Raw genomic sequence first — 10,512 nt, forward strand, 5'->3', positions numbered from 1 at the left:
AAAATAAGACAATAAAAAACAACGGCGCTGCAACTTAGTTCGAGAAAATATCGGGTGGGTTATATTACTTCATCTACATGGAGTCAGATCTGATCCCAGGTCACTTGAGAACATGGAAATGTTATTTTCGTGAAATGAATTTCGGATATATTAAGCCCTACAGACAACAGCATTTTAGAAACACATCCAAGACGACACTGCGTTAGAATTCTAATTCGATTATTTTTATTTCATATATGTATATATAGGTACCAGTGCGCGTGAGGAGATTTAAATCCTATTCAAATTTTCCAAAAGATCCAAGTCAGCAGCAAAAAAAACAACAAAAACAACAACAAAAACAACAACAACAACAACACCCCGTGAGCCCGTGAAAGGTTTGACGTGCGTCCGTGGAGACGTCGTAGTGTTTCTGGGCTTGTTCGTCTCGTCAGACGCGGAGCGACGACGCAGCGGCCAGCCCGCCGATTGGCCGAGAGCAGCGGGCGCGGCTCCTGATTGGCCGTCCGGCGGTCGAGGGGCGGGGCCGGTGTCAATGAACTTGCTGAGGGCGCATGTTTACAATGTTGGGCTCCACAGAGGGTGGAGGGTGGAGGATGAAGAATGAAGAGCAACAGGAACCCGAGGGGCTGTGAGTTGAACGGCTGTGTGCTTGTTTGCAGACGTGGCTGGGCTGGTGCGCTCTCTCCTCGAGGATGCAGTGCTCATCTCGTGGGAACCGGCTTTGGTCCTCACTTCAGATGTGTTGTTTCGTGACCTTTCTCCACCACCTCAAGTGGATTTGGTTGGTTTTAACCGGAGCGTGCTTCTCTGGACTCTAACCCGAGCACGTCCTTTCTCCAACAGAATTCCACTTGTCCTCCCCACGCACGCACGCACGCACGCACGCACGCACGCACGCACGCACACACGCACCTCTCCACTGGCCTTGACCTCCCTTGCATTTGACGTCAACAGGGTGGCTTGTCCATGCTGCCTCATAGGACCACACATACAGTACAGTGACACAGTTGAATGTCTTATCGTAAGACTTGACGGCGCCTGTGTTATATTTGTGGATCCAGTCGACTCGCCCCCTAATTAAAAGGGGGCAGGTGTACAGAGCGGTCGTTGAATACTCTTTGGAAAGAGTTGCGAAGCGATGGCCAGCACGCAGGTCCTGAAATACACCCCCGAAGACTCTTCATTCAGCGCTCAGGCTCTTCCTATCCCTTGTGGCGTTTTGAATCCGTCGCCGCCGCCCTCAGCTGTTTGGCCTCCCCTGGACTTTGGCCTGGGCGCCCTGGCGTGCTGCGGGGCGTGCGTTTTTACCAATCCTCTGGAAGTTGTGAAGACTCGTCTCCAGCTCCAGGGAGAGCTCCGGGCCCGGGGCTCCTACCAGAGACATTACCGTGGCGTCCTCCAGGCCCTCTGGGTGGTAGGCCGCTCAGACGGCCTGCGGGGCCTGCAGAAGGGGCTCTCGGTCGGGCTCATGTACCAAGGCCTTATGAACGGCGTCCGGCTCGGCTCCTACTCGTACTGTGAGGCCGCAGGCATCACCGCCGTCGACGGAGGAAGTCTTGTGTCCGGGGCGGTGGCCGGGGCTTTGGGTGCCTTCATCGCCTCTCCGGCCTATCTGGTAGGTCACACAATGATCTTTTATTTAACATAACGTGTGTGAAATTGTATCTTAAAATGACATTGGGTTTAGGCGTGTGGTCAAAGCCATCGGTGTACAGTATTTAGGCTCTGATTATGTCATCAGTCGAGCCAGATGTTGCAGGCTGAAGTCATTCACAAAATATACATTTTGTGAATGACTTCAGCCAAACATCTTTACTGTGGAACCAGAGAGTGTTGCACTGCTGTCAGTGAGTGCAAAGCATTCTGATCACAAAACATGTACCGACAGTCTTTGGCCAAAACAGTTGTATAGTAATGAATACCCCCAAAATACACTATATGCACGTTCTGTCTGACCTCAATTTCGTAAACAAACAATGTTTAAAGGAATATTTTCAATGAGAGTGTTAACCTTGGCCATGGTCAGACTAGTTAGATGTCTGATTTGAACAACATTCTTGGCCCATGGTTTCCAGGAGAATGCATGTATGGCCTTTGAACAGTGAATGTCAGTGTCTTGAAGAATGAGTAATTGACCCTTTTTCGAGGGTGTGTGTCCTTTGAACCGGTGGACTGAATTTCCATGACATCATTGTTATTAACATTTCCCATTGGGTTCCAAATATCAAACCAACTCGGATTAAAAGGTATTTTTATTAAAGAAACGCATTGTGGGGGAAATTTCAAATTGTTTTATATCCGATGGCGCCAGTTGTCTCCTTTATGACCACTGGCACCGGTGATATTGTTGTTTTTCTTCCCCGGCTGTAAATCAATACGTAAATACCTCCAAGTAACCTTTGCAATGTCACTGAAACATAACCCCTGTAAAGAAATGTATATCAAGGTCGCTAAATATATCCCACGCGTTCATTACGACTTCTACTACCTGGCACGGTAAAAATAAAACCTCCCCTGCTGGATACTCTTTGAAAATAAAAGAAAAAAAGAAATTGGGAGGTGGCTTCACGTCCGGCGTTCGTGAGAGAACCGGAACCAACCAGGTTTTTAGATGTGTTCATGTGCAATTCGAGACCCGAACGGTTTCATGACTGACTTAACTGACGGCCAACTGGAAAGAGTTGTAACTCGAGATGGAAAAGTCCCTCCTGCATGGGTAGGTCAAGGTGGAGTGCAAATGTTTTCATAAGATATCCTGTTAGACACATGCTTTATAACGTTACATAACTCATACCTCGTACATACTGAAAGTTGGATCTGACGCCAGACTCGCACATTTTCCTTTTAACTGCCAAATGTTGTCTTCTGTGCAGAGAATCTGCTTGTGTAATGATTATGTCAGACAGAATTTACAATGAAATAAACCTCGTCCTTGTTTATTTTACAGGTGAAAACCCATTTGCAGGCACAGACGGTTCAAACCATCGCAGTGGGCCACCAGCACAACCATCAGGTAGGGTGGGTGGAGTTAAGTATGTCATTTTGAATACGGATTGAAGTGTGTGTGTGTGCGTGCGTGTGTGTGTGTGTGTGTGTGTGTGTGTGTGTGTGTGTGTGTGTGTGTGATGATGCACCGAATTATCAACAGTTATTCATTTGTTGCTTTGTTTCTGTTTTTTTTTGTTTTTTTTTACTCTTTTCCCACTTCAGGGGGTGTCCAATGCTTTTGCAACTATTTATAGAAGGGAAGGTGTCATTGGCTTGTGGAGGGGCGTGAACGGGGCCGTGCCTCGCGTCATGGTGGGATCAGCTGCTCAACTCGCTACCTTCAGCTCTGCCAAAGAGTGGGTGTCACGTTCCCAGGTGAGCGGCCGATCCCTCCTCATCCGACGACGCCGAGAAGACGCTGCCGTTCTGGAGGTCATTCTTTTTTCCCCTTTCTCTCCCCTCGGCACCTCAAGTGGTTCAGTCCAAACAGCTGGCTCATTGCTTTGATATCCTCCATGGTCAGTGGAGTCGCCGTGACAATCGCCATGACGCCGTTCGACGTCATCAGCACGCGGCTCTACAACCAGCCCGTGGATGAGCTCCATAGGGTGCGCTCCAGAGGCCCTACGCGGCCGATGCTTTCCTTCATCGTTGCCTCCGCCTGACCGTTCAACCGTAGCGCAAAGGGAACTCATCAAATTCAGTCTATCGTTCAAGGGCGTAAAGATCAAATCCATTTCCTGAAACTGAAATTTTCCTCTCGTCCTCCTGTTTCAGGGTCGGCTGTACCACGGCTTTTCGGATTGTCTGCTGAAGGTGTGCCAGGCTGAGGGCCCGCTGGGTTTATATAAAGGCATGGGCCCCGTGTTTATTCGCTTGGGGCCGCACACTGTACTCAGCATGCTGTTTTGGGATATGCTGAGGGAATGGACCTATCAGGAAAAGCCAGGCAAGGGAAAGACCGACTGACATCACGTCGGCTTGGGATGGAACGTTTTTACGACTTGAAAGTTCCCCCAAAAGGGACGAGGATGAAGGTGGATGAAGGAAGGAATCCATTCATTTGCACTGTTTCCATGAAGTGTTTGGAGAAGTGTCATCACCCAAGTAGTCTCCGAGCGTTGCCTCGACGCCTCCGGCACAAGGATCGTAAGAGTTGTTTTAGCAGCACAGCTGCCACGAGAGCCGTGGAGCCGAAAAGTCATGCAAACTAATTTGAGTAGATTATGACACGAGCGCCGTCTTCACAGTCCAAGCTCTGTCACACTGTCACAGACTGAAGTGCTCGTCCTTGAATGTTGTACAGTACGTGCTGAATAGGATTTTGCCTAAATTATCTTTTTATTGAATTGAACTTTTTAAACTGAAATGAATAAAGATGTTTCTCACGAGGTATTGCCTTCAACCACTTTATTCCGTCTCTTGATTCAAATTTTGTAAAGCTCCACATCTCAATCTTTGGTGCGTGGAGTTCCCTGGCGGTACTCGAAAGGCCGCCGTGCTCGCAGAGGAGGATGTCTGTGACGCAATCATTCAAAATGCACCGATGTAAGATGTGGGAAAGCTTTACGTCTGATGGTCATTTGAGGGGACTGTTCTTTTCACAAAGTGAGTGGATTAACCGCAGCCCCCGTCAAATCCCATTTGACCTTTGCACGTCAAGCATTGACGGCCCTATATATTGGATGGCGGGAGAAACCTCTGCTGTGGTTTTTTTTTTCGTTTTTGTTTTTTTTTCCAGAATTGAAGATACGCGGGCTTCTCTTGTCCTCAGATCATACTCTGATGCTTTGTGATGGCGTTTCGCCAGCAGGTCATGAAGCGCAGATGGTAAAATATTTTTGTCTGCTGTTGAGACAACCTCGAGGAAAACCCCAAAAATGCTTTTCCCCCCCTCCAACATCCTGGCGGGATCAGAAGGCGCGACTTCCGACTTGAATATAGTCGGCTGTGTTTTTCAAGGTGAGTCACAACAGAATCATTTAAAATAAAGCAAACCCTCAGCATGTTTTCTTTACTCAGTTGAACTAGTTGTCGTACCACGCGCTGGCATTTGACAGCAGAGGGATGCGACTAGTTGTGATGCCGTTTTTTGACATTGTCATCTTTGTTCTTTAGGCGTGGTGGGCGCGTGTGGAATCACCGTACTCTGTCATTTGTCGAGAATCCATATGTTTCTCCGAAGCCACCGGTCAGTATTCCATGAAAAATCTATGAGAAAGGACATTTGATCCTGCGATAGTCACGTGCATTTCTACTTAGCCAACACCCGCGTTGTGTCTGATCCCTCTCTCACCAGAGAGAGCGGCTCTGGGAGTGAACACCAGAGGGGACGGAGGACCTTCGCCGCAGGAAAGCCACTGGTGGAGCAATGGAGGACTGTCTTCCAACTCTGGTCCCTGACTTTCCTCCTTTCCCTCGTGGGCCCGCGGGTCTCCTCACTTATAGTTCTGGAATTCTCTTTTAGGGCCATGTCTTCCCGGCTCACAGCAGGACCGGTGAGCTCCGTGCGCATTTAATCAACGGCATGAAATCGTTTCCTGTTTCACGACCCCCTTCAATCTCTTTATATCCAGGACAGCCCCAGCAAGGGCCCCCAGCTGCTCCTGCTGCAGAGCCAGTTCTCCCTGGGCTGTGCCCTCACCAGTACTCTCAGCTTCCTCCAGCAGGGGGCTTTGCACAGCTCTCTGAACCTGATGCTGGCGGCGGGGCTCGGTTGGGCGCTGGCGGGCGTCTGCCACAACCTCTGGATGCATGTGGTGAAGCTCTACCCCCTGCACAGCACAGAGCGCTACTGTGGCAAGTGTATCACCCTCCTCACCTCCGGACACTCTATACTGCCATCGCTGCAGAGGGGCGTCATCCTGGCCTTTGCCATAGCAGCCGTGGCCTCCACCGCCACCGTGTATGAACACTTCCTGTCCCAGAACGACGCCGTCAAGTTTTGGACACCTCTGACTCTCTGCTATGCTATGCTGGTGTTCTACGTCCAAGGTGGTGGTCAAGATGGAAAAAAACAAGTTGCATGTAACATATACATAAATGAAGTAAAAAGTATAAAATACATCTTTAAAATCCTCCCAGCACTGAACACAATGAACCTGTCTTTTTCTTTTCGGCCGAACAGAGGAGCAGAATCGGCACTCAGGCGCGGGGGCTTTGCTGCATTCGGTGGTTCTCCGTCTGGGGGCTTTGACGGTCCTGATGCTGGCGGTGGGTCGCTGGTCTGACGTTCTTCACGTCCTCATGGCGTTCCTGGGGGAAGCCGTGTGTCTGCTGCCCGCTCGGGACCTAATTCAGGCCTTTTCAAAGGTCGGTCTCTGAGCATCCCACTCCTGTGAATGATTGATTCTGACTTTTTTTTTTTTTTTTTTTGTTATTGTTTATCCTCCATAAGTACCGTCTTTATATTTAATAACATTTAGATGTCATTTAGTTTAGATGCTTGGAAAAGTAAAGCTGCGGAAATAATGCAAAATTTTCCTCCTCTCCCTTTAGGAGGAAGACGACATTAGTTGCGAACAAAACCAGGATTCAAGCTCCAGACTCTCCACAAAGCAAAACACGTCCGCGATGCAACCAGACGGCTCGCAGATACAGAACTAGGCTGTGACTGATTCTATGCTGCGCCACATACCAATGAGCACGTCTAATGCAGTTAAATGCTCACATTAAACATTAATAGTAAACATATATCCTGCAGTATATATTAAGCAGGGTTAGGCACTCTGAACAATAAAGAGATTTGCCCACGTGTGTCACCTTTAAACAAAGCCTGTTGGTTGTTTTCTTTCCAGGACATAATGAATTTTGCTGTAGGCCTGTTTCTTTATATACCGTCCAACCATGTAATGAGAGCACTGAGAATACATTAAATACGATATTCTGTTCACATTTTTCCCCGTAGCGATGCGGAACGTCAACATTTCTGCCGTAGAGGAACAATAAGAGTGGTCACTGGGATAAATATAACGGAGCAGGCGCAGACCTAATAAGATCTGCTGCAGGGAATGGGAAGTTTGATGTTTGCTACAGGTTACTATGGACCCCGCTCGTCGTTTTTGGGGGATCTCTTCCATTCAATTGCAGAGAGAAATAGGGAAAACATGCGAGATGTGCAAAAATGGAGAAAGGTGCGAGTGATCCCCCAAATACAGCGTCCCGCCTCAGCAATGTGACGTCAGCTTCACATTCCACATCGTCAGGAAGTTTGGGTATTTGTACGTGAGATTTTACTTTTGATTTCTTTACTTTCATTTCGTTCCATTCTGCCTGTTGTACTCTCTGTTTGCTTGTTTCACAAAGTCGAATCACATCTCTTCATGGTTCCGTTTTCAAACCCCGACAAAAATAAAGAATCATGTTTTTTTGGTGAAATAGAAGGTGAAACTGGTCTACTCTGTTCCCTGGGGGGGGGGGGCTGATAAAGGTTGCGGTTATCGGGGAAGGGAGAACTTTTGGGATTGTGTCATCGCGAGGCAAGCTCCCTCCTGCAGCTGTGACATCACTGCAGCATTCCATTCCTCAGACCCTGCAACAACAAAGACCCCACCAGCCCTCCAGCGCCGCCGCCGCTCCCCCTGCTTCTGTCCCCTTCTCCAGTTTAACTCCTTCCCTCTCCGCCCGCTCTGCACCCAGTCCTGTTGTTTCCTTTGTCCAAAATGCATCTGTGTTTTCTGTGCATGCTCCCCCCCCCCCCCCCCCCCCCCCCATAAAGCCGGTGGGCCCCCCACCACCACTACCACCACCACCCATTTCGTGCTTTGTTCTCTTTGTTCATGTGTGAGCAGAAAAGTTGGCATCGGGCTTTGATCAAATATTTGCCGATCGGCGAAGCTTATCTTGTAAGACACCCTGGAGGAGACTGCAAACAAAACACAGCAGATGAGTTTGAGCTCGCACAGACGTTGCTCTCTGGCCCCAATCAACCCCCCCCCATCTTCCCTTGCACAACACCATGATTCATCCTTCCTACATGTAATGCGCAGCCTGTTTCAAAGTCCCTCCAAGCACAGAGGTTGCTGGGGGGTTGAGTGTTACACTACAATAAAAGCCGCCATAAAACTGTTCTTTTGTGCCTTGGCCCCTTTATCGGCGGAACCACGGAAAAACAACGGATGTGACACTGACGATAAGTCACAGCTGAAAGGGGACTGATATCACTGAGTGGGGGAAGGGAAGACGGAGGGAGAGAGGGAGAGAGAGAGAGAGGAAAAAAGAAGGCACTCAATGAGGGAGGAAGAGAAAATGAGGCTGACAGAACAATGAGAGGAGAGAGGGAGAGAGGGGGGAGAGAGAGAGGGACGGGGCAGAGAGAAAGGGGGGGAGAGGGAGAGAGAGACGGGGAGAGAAAGAGAGATAGAGAGAGAGAGAGAGGACAGTTTGGGATAGAATTTGGTGGAAAAGGCAGGTACAGTCACATCCTGTTGGATTTCAAAAGATAAAGGACTTGGAAGTGTGGGAGTGTTTGTGTGTGTGGGTGGGGTTGTGTGTGCATGTGTGTGTGTGTGTGTGTGTGTGTGTGTGTGTGTGTGTTTGTGTGTGTATGTGTGTGTGTGTGTGTGTGTGGGGAGGTGTCCTTGTCTATGTGTACACATCAATCCCATGTATTGTTTTTGTTATGCAAGTTTGTGTGGCTGCAGGTCTGTGGTTCCTTTGTCTGTTAGAATGCACAACTCCCATCTGGCTTCATGACTTCGGCGAACGTGTGTTTGCACAGCGAGGCTTTCATACCGTAAGTATGTGGGTCATTATTTTTACTGCAATTTACCAGAGATTAACTGTTCACCTTTTACGGTTGGGAGAGATGTATTGTCATTCAGCCAGAGAGGGAGGAGGGGTCAATAGAAGAGAGTCGGGGAGGGAGGTACAGAAGGAAAAGGAGTGGCTTTCTGTAGATAGTTGCCCTTTCCACCAGAGTAATAGTACTCTCAGTTGCGGCCTAGGAGGGAAAACAGAACCAAACCAGAAGTGTTGAGATACAGAGGGGGAAAGAGAGAGAAGAAAGCTAACGTCAAGCCACGGTTTCTCCCAGGTATGTAATGGCATGTAACTGTACTCTGCGGCTTCATGGTGGATTCAAGCCCAGCTGATTCAGAATCAGGCTACATGGCTATTAACACACTTAAACTGGTTATTAACAACTTTAGGTTGTGTGTGTGTACATGTGTGTGTGTGTGTGTGTGTGTGTGTGTGTGTGTGTGTGTGTGTGTGTGTGTGTGTGTGTGTGTGTGTGTGTGTGTGTGTGTGTGTGTGTGTGTGTGTGTGTGTGTGTGTGTTTTAAGCATGTGATATACATGAATATTATATATTAAAACTAATATGGAAACTGTTACTTCACACGCTTCACACGTACTCTCTGCCTCAATGAAACATTACGACAGTTTGGGGTAAACTTGCTCCAACCCTCTCGCCAGGTGTTGCTCCTACGATTTGTGTTACTGTGCCGTGCGCTGAGCTGACGGTAATTTGAGAGTCTAATGAGAGATTGTCCATTTGTGTATGTGGGGAATAGAAACATGGCCTCAGCGACCCAGCCCAAGAGGATGGTGTCCTCTGTGTTCATCACCCTGGCCCCGCCTTGCCGAGCGACTCTGACCCAGCGGCAGCACGCTCTCCAAACCCACAAGGCCCCTGCCAGGGACCAGCAGCACGCCGCCGTGCGGGTCGAGCCCGGCGACGGCGCCCACGGCGTCGCCCAAAGACGTAGGAGAGAGAGCTCTTCATCTGGCGCCGAGGGAGGCACCGACAGCCCGAGTAAGACTCACCCGGGGGCCCCGGCCAGAGGTCCAGATCCCAGCGGCAGCACTGACATCGCGCGGCGTGGGCCAGGGGAGCCGCAGGGGGACCGGAGGCCCGATGGTAACTAGGGCCGAGCACGGAGGGGAAAATAGACGTTCTGTGCGTGTAACTACAGATTGCTGTGAAATAATTTAATTTTTCTCTTCTTTTCAGGTCTAATAGGGAACCTCCCCCCACCTCCCATGCATCCTGCGTACCTGGAGGCAAAGCTCTCTGAAGATGCCACTTCTCCCGTGCCTCCTTCGCCTCCGCAAGGGAGCATCTCCCTGCCTTTGTCCGGTCAGCCGCTCATTCCCGACAAACAGGTATGAGGAAAGGCTGCTACATTTCAATAACATGTACACTTTACAGTCTGAGTTTGTATTGTATCTGACTTGCTATGAAGGAGCACAAGCTCTTCACGACCGTCACAGTCACTGTTTCATGTTGAACATTGACCGCATCTGAAAAAGTGATTGCTCGAAGAAAAAAGCAGCTGTTTTTGAAATTAGGGTAAAGCTTCCACTCAGTTTATTGCTACCAAATGCCTTCTTCAAGCAGCCAATATCGCAAAAACCCCAAAACCTGTGTTGCCTCAAACCCATACGGTGAAAACAATCCAAAATCACCGAAGCCTCGTAAGGCACTACAATCCCATAATAAGATTCGGCGGCTAGGTTCAGTCAGAAATTCCAACCGACACTTTTTGTAGGTCCCTTACAGCAACAAACTCGAGTGTAA

The 10,512-nt window shown here is 49.1% G+C and overlaps 3 protein-coding genes across 7 annotated transcripts in view; all 3 read left to right on the forward strand.

The window, feature by feature from the left end:
- Positions 1-583: 583 nt before the first annotated feature.
- Positions 584-4,384, forward strand: slc25a34 (solute carrier family 25 member 34). 3 transcript variants are annotated; one of them, XM_080000509.1, is made up of 5 exons: positions 584-1,618; positions 2,951-3,016; positions 3,214-3,366; positions 3,465-3,599; positions 3,769-4,384. In XM_080000509.1, exons 1-5 carry the CDS (start codon positions 1,142-1,144, stop codon positions 3,958-3,960), a joined length of 1,023 nt encoding a protein of 340 aa, XP_079856635.1. In that variant the 5' UTR covers positions 584-1,141; the 3' UTR covers positions 3,961-4,384. The 3 variants fall into 3 exon arrangements, with proteins under 3 accessions (XP_079856635.1, XP_079856636.1, XP_079856637.1); XM_080000510.1 differs by lacking the exon at positions 3,465-3,599 and having other exon boundaries at positions 3,214-3,423; XM_080000511.1 differs by lacking the exon at positions 3,465-3,599.
- Positions 4,385-5,462: 1,078 nt separating this feature from the next.
- LOC307230744 (transmembrane protein 82-like) lies at positions 5,463-6,708 on the forward strand (the record flags this gene model as incomplete). The annotated part of the gene is made up of 4 exons (XM_080001181.1): positions 5,463-5,489; positions 5,568-5,985; positions 6,119-6,303; positions 6,490-6,708. 4 exons carry the CDS (start codon positions 5,463-5,465, stop codon positions 6,595-6,597), a joined length of 738 nt encoding a protein of 245 aa, XP_079857307.1. The 3' UTR covers positions 6,598-6,708.
- Positions 6,709-8,595: 1,887 nt separating this feature from the next.
- Positions 8,596-10,512, forward strand: part of fblim1 (filamin binding LIM protein 1) — a 4,280-nt gene continuing 2,363 nt past the window's right edge. The window contains exons 1-4 of one of the 3 annotated variants that reach the window (XM_080000023.1): positions 8,596-8,725; positions 8,937-9,025; positions 9,506-9,852; positions 9,946-10,097. In XM_080000023.1, coding sequence (XP_079856149.1) covers positions 9,510-9,852; positions 9,946-10,097 — 495 coding nt within the window. In that variant the 5' untranslated portion in view covers positions 8,596-8,725; positions 8,937-9,025; positions 9,506-9,509. Of the gene's footprint in view, positions 8,730-8,906; positions 9,026-9,505; positions 9,853-9,945; positions 10,098-10,512 lie in introns of those variants that run through there. The other 2 variants (XM_080000024.1, XM_080000025.1) reach the window with 2 other exon arrangements.

Source organism: Zeus faber (assembly GCF_960531495.2).
Source record: "Zeus faber genome assembly, chromosome: 5".
NCBI classification, from domain to species: Eukaryota; Metazoa; Chordata; class Actinopteri; order Zeiformes; family Zeidae; genus Zeus; species Zeus faber.